We start from the raw sequence: 22,001 nt of genomic DNA, 5'->3' as shown, positions 1-22,001 counted from the left end.
CCCTCTCATGACAGCAAGCTCCTCTCCAGACACCTCTGGCCAGAGCAGGACACAGTACTTTAGTTAAGAGGTTAGCTTCGATGCCTTCTATGGACCCCATGGTCTTACATAACCTGGAAGCTATAGCACTGTCCTATGAGATATTTCTTCATCACAAATCTTTAAATTACAAACTTCTATAGTGAGGAATCATGACAAGATTCTCATGTGGCATGATTCTAATGTTGCTCTTTGCAACAACTTAAAGTTTATCTTTTGGAATAAAACTAATAATTCCATGTGTATGGTATGATACTATAAAGAACCCAAATCCTAAGAGTGAATGTAAAGAACCCAAATCCTAAGAGTGAATACATTTACATTGGTAATATGAAGTTAGTAATTAAAAACAACAGGAGGGCCAGAGGGTATTTCCATATAGATAGTAAGTGGATTACCCTTCACTTGACCAACTCTTCATAAAATAGACACAACACATATCAAACTGCCTGAACATCAAATGTTTGACTGCATAGGCAAACCACCCCCTGCTTCATTATATTACAAACGGAAAAAGATTTAGAAGTGATGTTTAGAGCAGGATCAAGATGGCAGAGGAGTAAGACGTGGAGCTCAGCTTCTCCCACAAAAACATCAAAATAACCCATCTATATGTAAAATGATTCACACAGAATATCCACTGAACATTGGCAGAAGACCTGAGAATTCCAAAAAGGTCAAGAAAACATCCACAAAACTGGGTAGAACAAAAGGAAAAGAGAAAGAAGACGGGAAAGAAGGAATTGGGACAGGACCAGCCCTCCTGAGAGGCATCGACTGGTGGGAAGGTGAGCCGAGTGGATGACCTCAAACCCTTGGAGAAAAGCACCACAGCCAGTGTGGGGAGGTAAAAGCAGAATGCTGCACAGACCATCGGTTCCACAGCCCTGGACACCACAGCCTGGGACTCAGCCAGAGACTGGTTCCAGGCAAAGGACTAGGGCTGGCTGTGTGGAGACAGGAAGCAGTGCTCCACAGGCTGGGGAGCATAGGAGGAGACCTGGGCCAACAGGAGAAGCAAGAGGAGGGGCAGGATTGCCCTAGGAATGTCCTCTGGGCATGTGCAGGCTCTCGGACAGCAGAGCGTCTCCTGTGTGGGCTCCGGGGGCAAACCACTGCAGCCATCTCAGTCTGAAGTAGGTATGCCCCTCCTCCCCCCACCCCCGGTCACCTCAGGGGTTGCTGCCCCAGAGGACCTGCAAAGGAGTGGTACCATTGCCATCACACTCCCACTGCTGCTGCTGTAAAAGGCTCTGGGTGCTGCTCCCACATCTCTAAGGGTCACTGCCACTGCCCAGAGCCCTGAAACCAGGTACCACCTGGAGGTGCTCCCCATTGCCCTCACCTCCCTGGAAGCACATGCAGGCTGTACACCTGCACACACCCTATCAAGGGAATAAAGGTCTGCGCACGATGAGGAAAGAGAGAGCAAACATTCAAACCAAAAGCAGCCCTTATGCACCCCTGCTGCCACCAAAAAAACCAGTAGGTCCTCAGAAGCTACCCAGGGACACTCCTGCATATAAATAGCCCTGAAGACAACAGTAGATAATTGTTTTCCCTAAAAACAAAGAATTAAAAACATATAAGCAAAGTGAAGAAGCTAAGGAGCCATTCCCAGTTAAAAGAATTCCCCTGAAGGAGCAAACAAGGAAACAGACCTCTCAGTCTAACAGACACCAAGTTCAAAAAGAAAGTAATGAAAATTCTAAAAGAATTAAGAATGGCTATCAAGAGTAATGCAGATTACTTTTAAAAGAAACTAAAAACTACAAGGAGGAACCAAGAAAAATTAGCAAATTCATTTGCAGGGACAAATGGTGAGTTAAAAGCTTTGAACAGCAGAGTGAATAATGCAGAGGAACAAACAACTGACTTGGAAGACACAATAATGGAAATCACCCATTCCAGACAGGAGATAGAAAACCAAAGAAAAGAAAAGAATGCAACTGAAGAGATAGAAAAGGGGACTGAAAACATATTTGAAGAAATTATGTCTGAAAACTTTCCAAATCTAAATGAAACAGATAGGAAGATACAGGAAGCACAGAGGGCCCCAAACAAACTGAACCCAAACAGGCCCACAGCAAGACATATTATAATAAAAATGGCAAAAGTTAGAGGAATCTAAAGCAGTAAGAGAAAAACAGTGTTAATTATAAGGGAACCTCCATAAGGCTATCAACTGATTTCTCTACAGAAACACTACAGGCCAGAAGAGAGTGGCAAGACACATTCAAAGATCTAAAAGAGAAAAACTGCAGCCTAAAATACTCTAGCCAGCAAGATTATCATATAAAATAGACGAGAGAAAGAAAGTATTTCTTAAACCAAAACTGAAAGAATACAGCAATACTAAACCCATTCTAAAAGAAATAGGTCTCCTCTAAATGGTAAAGAAATAAAAAAAGATATAGTATGGAGGATATCCAATTGGAAAGTAATCACTTAAATATACCAGTCTACAGATCAAAAAGAAAAAGAAAAAAAAAAAAAAAAACTTTGTGAAAGCAATAATAAACACAAGGAATAGCAAAAGGATAAACATGAAGATGTAAAAAAAGGACCTAAAAATCATAAAATGTGGGGAAGGAGAGTGAGAAAATTTAGACTTTCTTTTTAAAAAATGTGTTTGAGCCTATATGACTTACTTCTTCTAAAGCAAGAAGATATAGGAAGGGGTTAACATACTTGAAAAACAGGGTAACCACAAATCAAAACCTAACAATACATTCACAAAAACTAAAGAGGACACAGCATAAAATAAAAAGAAATCAACCAACCAAAAAAAGAAAGGAACAAAGGAGAAACAAAGTCAACTGGAAAACAAGGTTTGAAATGGCAATAAATACACATTTATCAATATATACCTTAAATGTCAATGGACTGAATGCACCAATCAAAAGACAGAGTGGCAGGCTGGATTTAAAAAAAAAAAAAGGGAGTTCCCGTCGTGGCGCAGTGGTTAACAATCCAACTAGGAACTATGAGGTTGTGGGTTCAATCCCTGGCCTTGCTCAGTAGGTTGAGGATCCAGTGTTGCCATGAGCTGTGGTGTAGGTCGCAGACGTGGCTCGGATCCCAGTTGCTGTGGCTCTGGTGTAGGCCGGTGGCTGCAGCTCTGGCTAGACCTCTAGCCTGGGAACCTCCATATGCCACGGGAGCGGCCCTAGAAATGGCAAAACGACAAAAAAAAAAAAAAAGTCTACAATAGGTTGCCTACAAGAGACTCACCTTGTAGGCAAGGACACATATAAATTGAAAGTGAGGGGATGGAAAAAGTATTTCATGCAAATGGAAATGACAGCAAAGCACGAGCTGCAATACTCATATCAGACAAAACTGATGTTAAAATAAAGGTCATAAAGACAAAGGACACTATTTAATGATAAAAAGATCCATTCAAGAAGGGGTTATTGGAGTTCCCGTTGTGGCGCAGTGGTTAATGAATCCAACTAGGAACCATGAGGTTGCGGGTTCGGTCCCTGCCCTTGCTCAGTGGGTCAAGGTTCCGGTGTTGCCGTGAGCTGTGGTGTAGGTCGCAGACGCGGCTCGGATCCTGCGTTGCTGTGGCTCTGGCGTAGGCTGGCAGCTACAGCTCCGATTGGACCACTAGCCCGGGAATCTCCATATGCCGCAGGAGCGGTTCAAGAAATGACGAAAAGACAAAAAAAAAAAAAAAAAAAAAAAAAAAAAGAAGGGGCTATTACACTTGTCAGTATATATGCCCCTAATATAGGAGCAAATACCTACAACAAATACTAATAGACTTAAAGGAGAAATTGACAGGAAGACAAAAACAGTAGGAGACTTTAACACCCCACTCAAAACAATGGACAGACCCTCTAGAGAGGAAATCAGTAAGGCAAGAGATCCTAAATGACACAATAGAACAGTTAGACTTAATTGATATTTTCAGGACATTACATGCCAAAAAAACAGACTATACATTCTTCTCAAGTACACATGGAACATTTTCTAGGACTGACCAAATACTGGGACACAAAACTAACCTCAACAAACTTAAAAGTACAGAAATTATTTCAAGCATCTTCTCTGACCACAGTGGCATGAAATTGGAAATCAACCACAGGAAAATAAATGAGAAAAAAACTGACTATTTAGCACAAGACCAATTAACATGCTACTAAAAAACCAATGGGTCAATGAGAAAATTAGAAAGGAAATTAAAAACTACCTTGGGACAAATGACAACCATATAAAATCTATGGGATCCTGTAAAAGCAGTTCTTACAGGGACATTCATAGCAACACAGGCCTTCCTCAAAAAAAGATGGAAGATCTCACACTAACAACCTAACCTACCATCTAAAAGAATTAAAATAAGAACAAACAAAACCTAAAGTCAGCAGAAGGAAGAAAATCATAAAGATCAGAGGAAATCAATAAAATAGAGTATAGGAGTTCCCACTGTGGCTCAGTAATAACAAACCCAACTACTATCCATGAGGATGCAGGTTTGATCCCTGGCCTCGCTCAGTGGGTTAAGAAGCCGGTTCTGCCATGAGCTATGGTGTAGGTTGCAGACATGGCTTGGATCCTGCATTGCTGAGGCTGCGGCATAGGCCAGCAGCTGCAGCTCTTATTCAGCCCCTAGCCTGGGAATTTCCATATGTCACAGGTGTGGCCCTAAAAAGCAAAAAAAAAAAAAAAAAAAAAAATTAACAAGAATTTAAAAGTACCATAGAGAGGGGGTCTTGAGGAAGATGTAGTAGGACATGAGGCTCATCTACTCCCACAAATATACTGAGAAAGCATCTACACATGCAACTGTTTGCACAGGAAATCTGCTGAACACTGACAAAAGATGTCAGGATTATGACAGAGCAAGAAAAACTTCACCAAACTGTATAGGACAAAAGAAAGAGGAGAAGAGACAAGAAGAAGGGGCCCTGCACCCCAGGAGGGAGCTGGAAGGAGGAAACGCTCTCGCACCCTGGGAAGCTCCCCCACCAGTGAGGAGACCAACCAGGACAGAAGAGGAACTTCAGAGTCTTAGAGTAGAACTCAGCAATCGGTGTGACAAATGGTCAGTACTATGGCAACTGTGTGCCAATCCCAGCAGGTGTTGTCAACTAAAACTCTGACCTCAGAGATCAAGAGTGAGCTAGGGCTGGCTCCCTGGGAAACAACTAGGCTTGGCTATACCGAAACAGCCTGGAGGGACTAGAACATAGGGGGACCACACTGGAGGGCAGTAACCTGAGGCATCCTAGTCAGGCTTAGAGCTAGGGGCCATCATTTGGGGGTGCTGGATGGAAGGGGCGGGGTCCACCACTACAGCCTTGTTCCCTGCAAGCGTCTCAGGCTGCAGGACCCTGTGTGCCTCAGCTCTGGGAGCCAAGGCAGCAGACCCGTCCTTAGGGCTACAGACAGTGTGACTGCCCAGGGGAAGAGCATAAGCTCTGAGGCTCCTGCCAATAGCTCCTGGGCTAGCAGCGCTGGTTCTGCGTCAAAAGAGCCCAAAGAGGGCCTCGGATGAACGTCTCCTCCAGGACCAGCAAGCACAAGCTCTGTGGCTTTACCCAGTGGCCTTGTGGGGGCTCACACTAGTGGCGCCTGTTCTGTGCCAAGAGCCATGAAAGGGCCACTGGTCCACATTCCCTGCAGGAGCAGTGGGCTGCACAGCTGGAAAAAAGCACAAGCCCCACGGCTGTGCCAGTGGCCCTGCAAGGGCCAGAATCAGCAGTGCTCCTTCCATGCCAAGACCCGAGGGAGGCACAGTGGTACACACTATGATCCTCAGCAGCTGCAGAGAGCACTCCTGCCCGCAGCCAGGCGGGGGGAGGGACCGCCAGAAGTGCTCACCCTTCAGCTACAGAGAGAGCCTTTTAGCAACAGTTAGGGAGGATACCCCCGCTCTTGGGGCTATAGAGATCCCTAGAGTGGCCAAAAAAGGGGAGTGACTGCAAAGCATTCATCCAAAAAGATACTCACACCCCTGTGTTCATCACAGTGCTATTCACAATAGCCAAGACATGCAAACAACCTAAACATCCACTGACAGATGAAGATGTGATAAATATACACAATGGAATACTACTCAGCCATAAAAAAGAATGACAATAATGCCATTTGCAGCAACATGGATGGAACTAGAGATTCTCATACTAAGTGAATTAGGTCAGAGGAACAAAGACAGAAACCATATGATATCGCTTATATGTGGAATCTAAAATATGGCACAAATGAATCTCTCTACAGAAAAGAAACAAACTCACGGACTGGAAGAACAGACTTGTGGTTGCCAAGGGAAAGGGGGAGGGAGTGGGATGGACTGTGAGTTTGGGGTTAGTATATGCAAACTATTCCATTTAGAATGGATAAGCAATGAAGTTCTACTGTATAGCACAGGGAACTGTATCCATTGGAATAGACCATGATGGAGAAGAATATAAGGAATATACATACACGCCCACATCCACACACATATATATACATATGAATGATTGGGTCACTTTGCTATACAGCAGAAATTTGCCTAACACTGTAAATCAACTACACTTTAATAAAAAAATGATGGGCCTTTAAAAAAATCATGTTTAGAAATGTAAACCTTTGTTTATATGAACATCTGTATCTGAACTAATATATGTGTGTATCTATGAGCCCCCATGATACAGATATATGTACTTTAGTTCTACTGAAAAGTCCAAGAAGCCAAGACATCTCAGTATAGTGAGCCAGCTTTGTATCCAGATCCTGGTTTCTAATACCATTTCCCAATAAGGGTCCACAGACAAATGGGCAAAGTCGTCCAAGATGAACCTGCACAATCTTGTTATACTAGAAAGGAAGGAAGAACAAAAACAAGTCATAGCATGTCACACGACACAAGAGTCAGCTTAAAAAGCTTGAAATCAGCCACCAAATCTGGGACAATTTAGGGAACAATATAGTTGAGTAATTAATTATAAACTACTAAAAAAAGCAGTTCATGAGTATGTTTACTAAACAGACAAATCGGTGGGAGGGATGCAGTAAGCCAGGGCTCCCTGGAAGGTGTGGATAAGGTATCAGAACTGGGCCATCCTTTCGCAGGTGTCAGGGCAAGTTTAGATCATGCAGGAGTCGTCACCTGATGTTAACCACGGGGAATGGGGAACCTGTATTGTCCTGAAGCGTCTCCCTGAAGACTGCATATTAGCTGTATGGGAAGAACAGAGTATACAAGAGAAACCCTGAGCCGGACCAGGTGACCAAACCCAGCATCAGCACGAGCGACAAATGGACGCCATGTGCTTCCCCGTCAGGGGACATCCATCACCTGTGCAGCATTCTAGCCAAGGGCCTGTAACCCCAAGTTATTTGAGGGGCCCACAAACACAGAATGAGCAACAGCCCATTAAAGGGGAGATGAGCTACATCTCAGAAAAACAACATTATAAAACACATACGAGGGAGTTCCCGTCATGGTACAGCAGAAACAAATCTGACTAGGAACCGTGAGATTGCAGGTTCGATGCCTGGCCTTGTTCAGTGGGTTATGGATCTGGAGTTGCTGTGGCTCTGGCGCAAGCTGGCAGCTGTAGCTCCGACTAGACCCATAGCCTGGGAACCTAAACGTGCCATGGGTGCTGCCCTAAAAAGACAAGAGACAATAAATAAATAAATAAATAAATAAGAAAAGGCTATAGAAATAGTCCAGATTAAAAGACTAAAAAGAACTAAAGGTACTACCTGACCTAAACTAGATCATCTACAGAGGGGAAAAAACTGCTACAGAGCATATGAGGGCAACTCACAAAATTAAATATGGACGATCAGTCTATCTATCCATGTCTATAAAGATATATAGTATATGTATTTATACACTTCACTTCTCTGTAGATATATGAACTGTTTGTATGTACATGTTACAGACCTAGAGACATATAAGTTATGTGTGCACATACACAAACATAATTTTATTTAGATGTAGATAAAGAGATAGGTCACAAATGCTAGAGCTAATGGGGTAAAATGTTATCAACAGGTGAATCTAGATAACAAGTATACTGCTGTTCTGTTTTACTGTTGCAAGTTGGTAAATTTAAAATATTTTTCATAAAATATTTAAATTTTAAAAAGAAATGAGGCAAAACTTTTAAAACCTCACAAACTTAGTTTTCCTCTCATCATTAGAAAACTTATGAGAACTGCTTACTGACACAATCCCACGTTTTCTGCCTTGACATCTCCATAGAGCAAAACACTACCTGGCACTCAAGCCTGTTCTTCTTCCGTGGTTTCTGCCCTCTATTTCCTCCTGCTTGGGAAACCCTTCCAGACACTTGAGTAGGTTTTATCTGAGAACAATGAAAGGTTATTTCTCTTTAAGCAAGTGCTCTGCATCAAGCCAGAAACCACTGATTTATAAGTAATTAAACTGAAAACATTTCACATAAGAACATTCTTGTGAGGGGACAAAAAAAAAATGGATAAAACTGGGGAGAATGTCAGTATCTACCGTACAGGAGTTCCTGTGGTGGCTCAGCAGTAACAAACGCGACTAGTATCCTCGATCTCTGGCCTCGCTCAGTGGGTTAAGGATCTGGCACTGCCGTGAGCTGTGGTATAGGTTGGACGCGGCTTGGATCCTGGCTTGCTGTGGCTATGGTGTAGGCCAGCAGCTGCAGCTCTGATTCGACCCCTAGCCTGGGAACTTCCATATGCAGCAGGTGCAATCCTAAAAAGACGAAAAAAAAAAAATACACATTTTTTTTTCAGAGGTAACTAGAAACAGGGAGTGTCACTGAAGCCAAGAGTATTAAAAAAAATGAGAATGCCCTTGAATGTGGTCTGAAGGGCTCATCAAAATGAAAACTGAAGTCTAGTTAGGAAAGGTGCTAACTGAAGCTTTTACAACAGTATTAGAAGGAGAAATCAGATTGCAAGTGGATAAGGAGTGAAATGGCAGGAGGGCCTTAAGGAAGTGAGGAACAGCAGTGAGGATAAAACTCTGAAGAGGAGGGGATCATTCTCCTTGAGGTCAGACAGCAGAGAAGCCAGGAAAGCCCCCAGGCAGGTGAGGGCCAAGTCCAGCCTGGCACTCAGTCCTCTGCTGAAGCAACAGAGGAGAGATGCAGATGTGCAATTTCAAGCTGGGATGGACACCACCCCCCGGGGGGACAGGGATGAACAGTTTGTAAAAGAATCCATCTGCACAAGTTCATATTCCATAGGTACATGTCTTCAGAACTCATCTGCCTGGTGGGCTGGAGACAATATGGCGGAGTAGATGCTGAGCTCACCTCCTACCAGAAGACACCAACACCACAACTAACTGCTAAACAACCATCATAAGAAAGACTGGCACAATGCCAATACCAAAAAGAAATATTCTACATCCAAAGACAAAAAGAAATCACAAAATGGTAGTAGAGGTGCATTCAAGATACAATCAAACCTCATACCAACCCCCCTCAGGGCTGGTAACCCACAAACCGGAGGATAATTATACTGCAGGAGTTGTAGAATTCTGAACCCCATGTCTGGCTCCCCAGCCTGGGGGTCTGGCATTGGGAGGAAAAGCCCCCAGAGAGCATTCGGCTTTGATGGCAGGTGGGGTTTGATTGCAGGAGCTCCACAGGATGAGGGAAACAGAAACTCCACTCCTGGAGGATGCACACAAGGACCCACACGTACAGGTCCCAGCACAAAAGTAATGACTCCACAGAAGCCTGGGCCAGACCTACCTGCTGGTCGTGGAGGGTATCCTGCAGAGGCAGGGCAGGGCAGGGGGTGCGGGGGAAACTGTGGCTCACTCACAGGACATAAAAGCTGGTGGCGAACATATCTGTAAGTACTCATCTGAAAGGTGACATCTTGCTTGGGACATGAGCACCAAGACCTGGCCCATCCAACAACCTGTAAGCCTCAGTGCCAGGATAACTCAGAACAACCAACCAACAGGGTGGGAACACAGTCCCACTCATCAACAGACAGGCTGCCAAAAGGCTGAGCCCACAGCCACCCGCAGACATGCCCCTTGACACAGCGCTGCCTACCAGAAAGCCCGTACAACCCTCTAGACCAGCCTCACCCACTAGGATACAGACACCAGAAGGGAGGAAACTACGATGCAGCAGCCTGAAGAACTGAGAGGGCAAACCAAGTTCAGAACCTACTATGGAGCTGGCTGCCCTTGGGTCACAAGTGGGGAGCAGACATCCCCAGTTCTAAGGTCAAGAAACTGAGCTACTATGTATACAAAAATAGAAACAAGAAATTTAAAAATAATGAGATGGCAAAGGAATATATTCCAGACAAAGGAACAGGACAAAACCTCAGAAGAAAAACTAAGTGAAGTGGAGACAGGCAACCTAACCAAGAAAGAGTTCCAAGAAGTGTTGTAAAGGTGATCCATGAACTTGGGTCAAGAATGGAGGCACAAAGCAAGAGGTTACAAGAAGCTGTTAGCACAGAATTAGAAAAAACAAAAAAACAACCAAGCAGTTGAAGAGCTCAACAGCTGAAAAGAAAAATACACTAGAAGGAATCAATAGCAAAATAAATGAGGCAGAAAAATGGGTAATCATCGCCTCAGAATGAAAAGAAAAACGAAGCATAGTCTAAGAGACCTCTGAGAAAACATCAGCTGCACCACCATTTGCATTATAGGGATCCCAGAAGGAGAAGAGAGAAAGAGCAAAAGAAAATATTTGAAGAGATAATAGCCAAAAACTTCCCTAACATGGGAAAGGAAATACTCAGGTCCAAGAAGCACAGCATCCCATAATGGATACACCCAAGGAAGAATGTGCCAAGATACATATTAATCAAATTGACAGAAATTAAAGACAGAGAAAATATTAAAAGCAACAAGGGGAAAATAACATCACATACAAGGGAACCATAAGGTTATCAGCTCATTTTTCAGGAGAAACCCTGCAGGCCAGAAGGGAGTAGTAAAATATATTGAAAGTGCTAAAAGTGAAAATCCTACAACCAAGAATACTCTACTCAGTAAGGCTCTCATTCAGATTTGATGGAGAAATCAAAAGCTTAGAGACAAGCAATAGCTAAAAGAATTCAGCACCACCAAACCAGCTTTACAACAAAAGCCAAAGGAAATTCTCTAGGTGGAAAAGAAAAGGCCACTACTGGAAAAGAAAATTACAAAATGAGAAAGCCCACCAGTAAAGGCAAACATACAATAAAGGCAAGAAGACATCCACACATAAGTACGATATCTAAACCAATAATCATGATGAGGAGAGTAAAAACGCAGAACATTTGAAATCCACTTGAAATTAAGAGATCAGCAAGTTAAGTGTGTGAGTATGTGCATGCACGTGTGTGTAAACTACTATCAAAACCTCATGGTAACCATAAACCAAAAATCAGTAATAATAGATACACATATGACTAAGAAAGAGGAATCCAAACATAACATCAAAGTAATCAAATCACAAGAACAAGAGGAAAAGAAGAAAAAAGACCCAGTAAAAACAAATCCAAAAAATTAACAAAGTGGCAATAAGGACATATATTTTGATAATTACTTTAAATGTAAATGGATTAAATGCTCCAACCAAAAGACACAGATGGGCTGAATGGATACAAATACAAGACCTTATATATGCATGCTACAAGAGACCCACTTCGGATCTAGAGGCATAAACAGACTGAGAGTCAAAGGATGAAAAAAATTATTCCATGCAAATGGAAATATAAAGCAAGCTGGAGTACCAATTCGCATACTTGACAAAACAGACTTTAAAATAAAGACTGTTATTTTTGGACACTACATATCAATCAAGGAATCAATCCAAGAAGCAGGTATAACAAATGTTAATAATAAAAAAAAATATATATATATATATGCACCCAACAAAGGAGCACCTGAATATAGAAAAGAAATGTTAACAGCCATAAAAAGAGAAATTGCCAGTGACACAACAATAACGGGGGAAGGGGGCACTTTGACACTCCACTTACATCAATGCCAGATCATCCAGACAGACAATCAATGAGGAAACACAGGACTTAAATGACACAATAGACCAAATGGACTTAACTGATATTTATACAGCATTCCACCTGAAAGCAGAACACATGTCCTTTTCAAGTGCACTTGGAACATTCTTCAGAATAGATCATATGCTGGGCCACAAAGCAAGTAATTCAAGAAAACTGAAGTTATTTCAAGCATCTTTTCTGATGACAATGCTATGAGACTAGAAATCAACTACAAGGAAAAAAAAAAAAACCTGTAGAAAACACAAACATGTGAAGGCTAAACAACATGCTACTAAACAACCAATGGATCACTGAAATCAAAGATGAAATCAAAAAGTAACTAGAGACAGATGAAAACAACCCTATGATCCAAAACCTATGGGATGCAGCAAAAGCAGTTCTACAAGGAAAGTTTAAAGCAATACAACCTTACCTCAGGAAACAAGAAAAATCTCAAATAAACAACCTAACCTGACACCTAAAGCAACTAAAGAGGAACAGCAAAAATCCAAAGTTAATAGAAGGAAAGAAATCCTGAAGATTAGAGCAAAAATAAATGAAATAGAGACTAAAAAACAAGAGAAAAGATGAACGATACTAAAAGTTGATTCTTTGAAAAGATCAAAAAAATGGTTTACCTTTATCCAGACTCATCAAGAGAAAAGGGGAGAAGGCCCACATCAACAAAACTAGAAATGAAAAAGCAGAAGTTACAACTGACACCATGGAAATACAGAGGATCATAAGAAACCACTATATGCCAATATACTGGACAACCTAGAAGAAAGGGATAAATTCTTAGAAAGGTACAACCTTCCAAGACTGACCCAGGAAGAAAGAGAAAATATGAACAGACCAAAAACTGAAACTGAATCTGTGATTTAAAAAACTACCAATAAACAAAAGTCCAGGTCCAGATGACTTCACAGGTAAAAACATTTAGAGAAGGGTTAACACCCATCCTTCTGAAACTTCCAAAAAATTGCACAGGTAGTAACACTTCCAAACTCATTCTATGAAGCCACCATAACCCTGATACCAAAATCAGACAAAGATACAACAAAAAAGGAAAATTAGAAGCCAATACCACTGATGAACATAGACACAAAAATCCTCAACAGATCCACCCCCTAATGAAAATGAAAAAATAAACAAAAAACAAAACAAAAAACCCCACAAATGGACCTAATTAAACTTAAGTTTTTGCACAACAAAGGAAACCATAAACAAAAAGAAAAGATAATCCACAGAATGGGAGAAAATACTTGCAAATGAAGTGACTAATGAGGGATTAATCTCCAAAATATACAAATACCTCCTGCAGCTCAATATCAAAAACAAAAAACAACAAAAATTAAAAAATGGGTAGAAAACCTAAACAGACATTTCTCCAACAAAGATACACAAATGGCCAAAAAACACACGAAAAGATGCTCAACATCACTAAATATTAGAGAAATGCAAATCAATACTACAATGAGGTACCATCTTACACCAGCCAGATGACCACCATCATAAAGTCTACAAACAATAACTGCTGGAGAGGGTAGGAGAAAAGGGAACCCTCTTACACTGTTGGTGGGAATGTAAATTGTTACCACCTTTATGGAAAACAGTATGGAGATTCCTCAAAAAACTAAAAACAGAACTACCATATGATCTAGCAATCCCACTCCTGGGCATTCACATCTGGAGGAAACCGTAATTCAGAAAGAAAAATTCACCCCTATATTCATGGCGACACTATTTACAATAGCCAAAGCATGGAAGAAACCTAAACGTTCAATTGACAGAAGAATGGATAAAGAAGATTTCGTAATACAATGGAATATTACTCAGCCATAAAAAAGAATGAAATAATGCCATTTGCAGCAACATGGATGGACCTAGAGATTTTCATACTGAGTGAAGTCAGAGAGAGAAAGACAAATAAATATATGATATCACTAATATGTGAGATCTAATTTAAAAAAAAAAGATACAGGGAAACTTGTTAACAAAACAGAATCAGACTCAAAGATTCTGAAACCAAACTATGGTTACCAAAGGGAAAATGTTGCAGGAATACATACACACTACTAGAGATGAATAGATGAGTAAACATGACCTACTGACTAGCACCGGAAAATCTACTCAATAGTCTTTAGTGATCTACATGGGTAAAGGATCTGAAAAGGAATGGATATACATATAACAGATTCATGTTGCTGTACACCTGAAACTAATACAACATTTAAACAATTTATGCTCTGATAAAATTTAATTAAAAAAAAAAAAGACATGGAAACAACCTAAGTGTCCATCAACAGATGAATGGATAAAGAAGATGTGGTATGTGTATATAATGGAATACTACTCAGCCATAAAAAGAAATAATGGGAGTTCCCATCGTGGCGCAGTGGTTAACGAATTTGACTAGGAACCATGAGGTTGTGGGTTCGGTTTCTGCCTTTGCTCAGTGGGTTAAGGATCCGGTGTTGCCGTGAGCTGCAGTGTAGGTTGCAGACACAGCTCGGATCCAGCGTTGCTGTGGCTCTGGCGTAGACTGGTGGCTGCAGCTCTGATTCGACCCCTAGCCTGGGAATCTCCATATGCTGCAGGAGCGGCCCAAGAAATAGCAAAAAGACCAAAAAGAAAAAAAGAAATAATGGATGGACCATTTGCAGCAACATGGATGGACCTAGAAATTATACTAAGTGAAGCCAGAAAGAGAAAGATAAATACCATATATTTCTTTTATGTGGAATCTTAAAAAAGGACAAATAGACTTATTTACAAAACAGACACAGACACAGAAAGAAACTTATGGTTACCAAAGGGGAGCCAGATCAATTAGGATAATAGGATTAAAATACACACACCAGTATATATAAAACAGGTAACCAACAAGGACCTACAGTATTAGCACAGGGAACTATATTCAGTATCTTGTAATAACCTATAATGGAAGAGAATACAGAAAAAATGTGTATTATATATTTATAACTGTATCACTAAACTGTACATCTGAAACATAACATTGTAAATCAACTATATTTCAGTAACAATAAAAAAAATTATCTGCCTGAAAACATGCTTGTCATTGAAGAGTCTGGCAGCTTCTCCTGTCTCACATCACTTCTTCCCTACTGCCTTCTCCGCCCAGGCTACAAAGATGCTCCTCCCCCTGTTGGGGAGGCTGGATATCCTAGAGCACCAGAGAGGGGGCCTGAAATACAGAAGCCCCCAGTCATGGACCACAGAGCAGGGGCAGGGCTCTGGGTCTCCCACTGGACAGGACGGGCATGGACAAGAAGTAGGGTATCTCAGCATGGCAGGGCCTTGATCCAGTCAAGGAGAGAGAGCATCAGAATGATACTAAATCCTGGAGGCTTGTTTCCTCAGCAGCTCATGCCTAGCTGGGTCCCAGGCCCAATCTGGCCAGCCAGCCTTTTTAGAATTAGAATTCTACACAGATGGCTGTCATGGGGACGTATATCACATTTATTAAATTCAAAAACCCAGTAAATGCTTTCTGACAGAAAATAAGCCTGATGTCCAAGGGTTACTATGGACCAACTGCCATGACAATTAAGAAATGTGGTTAGACATTTCCCACAGATGAATGAGCTAAATCTGATGCTGCAAGGCTCCAGAAAAATATATTTTAAACGTGTGGTATGACACCATTTCTTAAGTGAAATTCTTTATTGGTAAGAGTAAAATGAAATTAAAAATATTTGTTCTCAACCATTTCTAAATATATCCAGTTAAACAAGGAACTTCTAAGTAAAAGACTAACATATATAAGAATAGTCGTTTGGTGAAATTGAGAAAAAAACTATTTGTGATATACCTGATGGTTTCTAACTCTTGCTTTTAACAAAACTGACAAGAGGCCTTAAGTTGTCAGCTGGTAAACCATGAAAAATCATTTGATGACAGTCCAGCAGGTGATTTTTGGCATAAAACTCAGGAGTTCAACAAGTTGAGTGATGTGGCTGTAACAAAATTCTTTCTTGTCGACTTAATTTATGTGAATAAAACTTCTCAGCCCTTACATCTATTTAAAAAAAAAAATCAGAAGTGATTTTAAACGTGCCTTCATTCTAGCAATAAGTATCATTCATGGACCTATAAAGTAATTTTAAAAGAACAGTTCTATCATCTTATTAGATGTATTTCCAGCTGTTAAAAGTAGTTCATTTCAATTTGATATATTTTGCTCTGATCAACTGTATACTAAGTCTGACCGGCTGTGATCAAGTGTGTACTAAGTCTGCATGGGTCAGGAAGGAAATTGACTCTGACCTTGGAGTTGCTTCCACCTCCCCCACCATCCCTCTCTCCCGCCTCTCAGGCCTTCATCCAAATCCACCCTGGCTTTCTCTATGGTCCTTCCTCCAAAGGAACCAATTCACAAAAAATGAGAAGTTGCCTCTCTTGATGAATTTTAGAGAGAGATTTTGAAGAGCGGGAAACAAGAACACCTGATGGAGGCTGTTCGACACCAGGTCTCCAGGGTGGGGGAGGGGCCCGGAGGACGCCCCCTCACAGCCACTGCCCACCCCACCTCCCACTCCTGGTCACAGGCCCAACACACTTCTAGGCACAGAGTTCTAAACTAGTATTTGTTGAATTACTTAGCCATTACTGTAAATAATGTGAAAATTTCCCAATGAATGGATCAGTTGTGCCCGGGGCACAGGTGAGCCTGACCTAGACACGAAGCCTTTGTATGAACTACCTGGTGTGGAAGTCCCATCCTATACCAGCTAATTTGCTTGTTTTACTTCATTTAAAAATCTTTCTGGAGTTCCCGTTATGGTTCAGCAGATTAAGAGCCCAGCTAGTATCCATGAGAATGCAGGTTTGATCCCTGGCCTCGCTCAGTGGGTTAAGGATCTGGAGTTGCCATGAGTTGTGGTGTAGATCACAGATTCAGCTTGGATCCTGCATTGCCATGAGCCATGGTGTAGGCCGGCGGCTGTAGCTCCAAGTCCACCCCTGACCTGGGAACCTCCATATGCTGCAGATGTGGCCATGAAAAGAAAAAAAAAAATCTTTCCTAAATTCTATAAAGCTTGTACTATTGCTACCCTGAGTTTATAGCAGACAAAGAGTCTCTAGGAACTTAAAATAACTTTGAAAGGCATAATGGAGTAAAAGTATAATTTCTTCCAATGCCTTCTTAGCTTTAAACCTTTCCCCAGTAAATTTACACTTAGCACACAGATGACAGTCAATTTTTTCCCAAAGGAAGGACTGGAGGCTATAGCCCCCATCTGTGTACCTTCAGCCCTCACCCCCCTGCCCAGAAGAAAACCATCAGAACCCCTGGATTCAAAGCCAGACACAGCTGCCTTGAATCCCAGCTCCAGTGCCTGTGAGCCACAAGAGCATAATACGTCTTTGTTTTGTCTGTCTGTCTAGCTATAACAGGACAGGGGCTTGTCCTGAAGGTGCCTGATGCGTCTTGCACACAGATGGTGCTCAGCAAATGGCAGCCTTGTGACTTGTTCCTGTCTGCACAATGAGCAAGCCCCCAGCCCCAGACATCTGTGTTCCTGACTTTCCTGCCCAGCCACAGCAGTCCAAGCCTCTAAACAGAACTTGGGGAGAGGGCTTGGGACCCAAACGCTAGCAGCTGAGAAAGAATCTGGAAAGACAAAAAAAAAAAAAAAAGGAAGAAAGGAGTTCCTGTTGTGGCACAGTGGAAACAATCCAACTAGGAAACATGAGGTTGTGGGTTTGATTCCTGGCCTCGCTCAGTGGGTTAAGGATCCGGCCTTGCCATGAGCTGTGATGTAGGTCACAAACGTGGCTCAGATCCTGTGTGGCTGTGGCTGTGGTGTAGGCCAGCAACTATAGATCTGATCTGACCCCTAGCCTGGGAACCTCCATATGCCACGGGTTTGGGCCTAAAAATACCCCCCCCCAAAAAAAGAGAGAGAGAGAATCTGGAATGCTAACAAAAAAGCAAGAATACTGCGAAGGGCACATTCTGCAGAGGAAAGCAGGGAGCCCACACTAACAGCAGAATTACTGTTCTGTTACTGTTGCAACTCCCCAGCCCTGAACTCAACCATCCAGGCGGAATTGGTTCAGTGCAGACAAGGCTAATGGGAAAACAAATATGGCAAACAGATCTGACCAGCTGACTGATGAAGCAGTGTTTAACCTATCTGGAAAGACTGTTAAAAATGCATGACTCCCGAAATTTGTTTTGGAACTTCTTTTTTAATCAGTTTGCAAATGTGATCATGAATTTAATTATTTTATAGTAAGTATTAAAACACTTAGAAGACAAACATTAAAAAAACCAACCACAATAATTTTACACAATATACCAAAAATTAGATCTTTGCAACTCCTTGAACTTAAGGTGAAAAGTGAGAGAGAGTAGTTTTTTCAAAATTATTTTAAAGGATCCACAAGGAAGAGGTTTGAGGACCAATACAATCTATTCTTTCAAACAGTCCAGGTGAGAAGTGCTGCTGGTACCAGCAGCCAGAGGGGAGGCAGACCAAGGGTCAGGACAGAAGAGACAGCCCTGCTCACTGTTGGGGAAGGGGTTAACGGCACAGAAGAGATGGGGGCTGATGGAATGGGTTCCAGGGAGGAAATGGGCAGAGACAGGACAGCCTCTCGTTATCCTCAAAGCTGGAAAACTCCCTGCTATTATTCAAACTCATACCAAACAACTGACTTGGCCATTCACAACCTGCCCCACTTCTCCTATTTCCTAGAATCAAAATGTGCTTTGGAAGAAAGAATTGTTTGTTTTGAGAAATATGAATAATACTAATAACAAAGTGAAAAAAGTAGTCAAGTTATTTTAGCCAATAAAATATGCATTATCATATGTCTAAAAAGACAAACTTTAATAAGCACCTAAGAGCCAGAAATAGAACTTGTTCTGTCCTTTTAAGAACTGTGTCTCATGAGAAACCTAAAGCTGAGAGAGAGGGGTCAATGACTAAGCACTTGAAATGTAAGACCTCATTTTAATACAAACCACAGCTCTATGAGGCAGCTAGATATGAGCTCTGGTTTACAGACAGGGAACTGAAGCTCAAAGAGCTAGGTAACATCGTTAGGTTGATACACAGCAGAATCAGCTCCAAGTCTGACGCTGTGGAGAAAACTTGCTGTTTTCCATGCAACTGAGTGGTTCAAGGTAGCTTCTGAATCAGAGACTCAAGTATATTTAATTATTTAGTGTTCAAGATTACTTCCTCATGGGCTTAATTCTTTGAAAAATTGAAGTCTATATAATAACAGCTTGAATAGTAACACAAACTAGTAATTTAAGAATATTTCATTCCTTTAGTATAATGGATAAGAATAGCTTTAATAGAACACGATACACTGAACCTGACTCATTATTGATTACCAAATGTCCTTCAACAGGAAACATGCAAAATTCTCTGTAGTTGCTTGAGTCCTATCTCTAAGGTATCAAATGTAAACAAACTTATCTGGACTCACACACACATACAAAAAAGGCTAGGATGTCCATAGCAAAAGCAAGGATAAGAAAAAAAAAAAAAAACTAGCGAATAAATGAGGATTATGTATCTTCACTATGAATGACTAAAAATTTAATTTTACAAGTACAATATGGTTTTTGCTGAAAACATTTTCTGTTTATTAACTGATGGAACACAAACCAAATTCTAACATACCTAGTTGAATGATTCAGTGACGCAGGGCCACAAACCATACTTTCTCTTTAATTCAATAAACTCGTTAAGAGGAGAAACGCACACTCACCTGATAAGCACGTCATTAAGCCCAAGGCAAGCATAGCACCAGCCAGCACGGTCAAGCGGTTATAGCGCATTGCCATAATGGCTGCTATAAAAAATGTCTTGTCACCCAGTTCAGATACAATGATAACTGATATGGCAGCCACAAATGCATGGATAAATCCCAAATTAGTTTGGGTAGCTGGATCTTCTTTATTGGTATGAACTGGAGAAGCTGGTGTAAATACTTTCTGAAATAAAAAAAATACACATATCAGCTATTTTTTTTAAAGTCATTTTAAATTATTTTATTTTGTATGTGAATTTTGATTGTTTCTATCATGGTCTAATCACACTGAGCCATTAGTAATGGCACAACCTCTGACTGCTGACTGCTACAATGGAGATCCAAGTCCACAGAACAGAACAAAAGAGATTAGAAACCATCTCTATCCACACATAAAATCACCTTGTTTTCTACATTTGTGAGTTGGGATTTAGTTCTTGGCTATATCTCATTCATAACTTGGGTGTAAGACCAAGACATGCTCCTCACTCAAGTGACGGGAAGCTGAGAGAAATTTCATTAACACTTTGAAGAACAAATCAGGATCAGAAAGTTCTCAACAGGCTAGAGCAAGAGCTCGCTCTAAGATGAGGTCTAACATAGCTGGAAACATGGATGTTCCTTCACTGAAGTCTAAAATAGCCTAGGGTGTAATGTGGTCAAATAAAAAAGACAAGCCAGAGTCCCACCTGGTGGTAAGGTCATTTTGAGTGGAAATGTGACAAAACTCAAAAAAAAAAAAAAAAAAAAAGGTGCATCAAGCGCTTTAGAGTGAGTGACAAGCCCATCTTCTGTGCCAGCCAGTCCTGACCCAAATCTGTGCTGGTTCTAAGGCACATTTTAAGAAGGCACCGCTCTCCAAAGTTCACCCCAAACAAGAGAGACTCTAAAAGCAGGGGGTGGCAAAGCTATTGCTGAGAGTGATTTCAAGTCCAGCTGAGAATGGTTTTTACATTTTTAAGTGGTTACCAAAAAAGGGAAAAGAGGAGAGAGGGAAGCAGGAAAGGAAGATTAGGCAACAGAGACCTTGAGCAGCCTACAAACATGTGGCCAAAGCGAAACTATTTATTATCTGGCCCATTACAAAAAAGAGAAGAAAAAAGGTTGCCAACTCAGGCTCTAAAACAATCACATTAAGGGACCAGGAAGGACTGGGTGCCTACATTCTAGTAATCAAGAGTCTGTAGGAGACTCTGCAGAGCCCCGAGGGAGAAGGACACAGAGGTGGCAGGCTTTAGCTGACTCCTGAGATTTCTAACTCGAGCAACCCAGGGGCTGAACCGCAGGACGGCGGCAGATTCTCATCAGAATCCAAAGAAGTGAACCTCCACCTGCAGGAAATGTGCTCAGCTGAGGGCCTCAACCAGGGAACTCTGGGCAAAGTACAGGGACATCCCGGCTGTCACAGCTGAAGGGGAACCAATGGGGTCCAGTGGGTAGAGACCAGAGACGTTGCTGTGGACAGAACGAAAAGCACAGGACAGGGTCCCCTTGATGAAGAATGATCAAATCCAAAATACTAACAGTCCCCAGAGTGAGAGACCCTGAACTAAAGAAATAACTGCTAAAGGTCTCCCCTAACCCTAACTGCCTATCTTTAATTAATTTTTATAGCCCATGATTTTCCAGAAACTTAGAGATTAAAAAAAAGAAACCCAAGAACAGATGCGATTTGATAGTATAAACAGAAATACTTTTATTTACAAAGCCCCCAGTCAGAGATAAGAGTAAAATCCTAAATTTTTACTGTGCATGTCATATTCCCTAACACGTGATAAAGAGTTGAAACCCAAATTCCACAGGAAAGATCTGAAAGCTTTAAGCATTCCTAGACCTCTGAGCTAAAAATTGGGGAAATTTGACATTTTAGAAAATATTTGACTTTAGGGCTAAATCAAAAGCCCAGCCTTGGAAGCCAGCTCTTGATTAAATACGTACCATTTTAAGGGATTCTAGTTTCCTCTCCTTTACCATTTTTATTACAACTATGCTGATCTTTCTTTAAAAATGAGCTTCATTTCTCTTCCAATACCCCATAAGCATTAAGCATCAAAAAAAAATATAAGCATTTTCATTCAGCTTTCTAACATTTTCCTCTTGGATATACCTTCTGAATGAAGAAATTCCACTGCAAAATACTTGGGACCTGAAACCCAAGAAAAATTTTTAGGAAGAAATATATGCCATTACAACAAATTAGC

At 41.3% G+C, this 22,001-nt stretch overlaps 1 protein-coding gene across 1 annotated transcript in view; it reads right to left on the bottom strand.

The window, feature by feature from the left end:
* The window catches only part of TMEM165 (transmembrane protein 165), a 36,272-nt gene that overhangs the window by 6,355 nt on the left and 7,916 nt on the right, over positions 1-22,001 (bottom strand). The window contains exon 2 of the mRNA XM_021101337.2: positions 19,759-19,984. Coding sequence (XP_020956996.1) covers positions 19,759-19,984 — 226 coding nt within the window. The remainder of the gene's footprint in view (positions 1-19,758; positions 19,985-22,001) is intronic.

Source organism: Sus scrofa, chromosome 8 (assembly GCF_054392235.1).
Source record: "Sus scrofa isolate SSC_HxYL_T2T_F1_AM1 chromosome 8, Sscrofa_HxYL_maternal_Yorkshire_Landrace_v2.0, whole genome shotgun sequence".
NCBI lineage: Eukaryota > Metazoa > Chordata > Mammalia > Artiodactyla > Suidae > Sus > Sus scrofa.
This window is presented reverse-complemented; position numbering and strand designations above follow the sequence as displayed.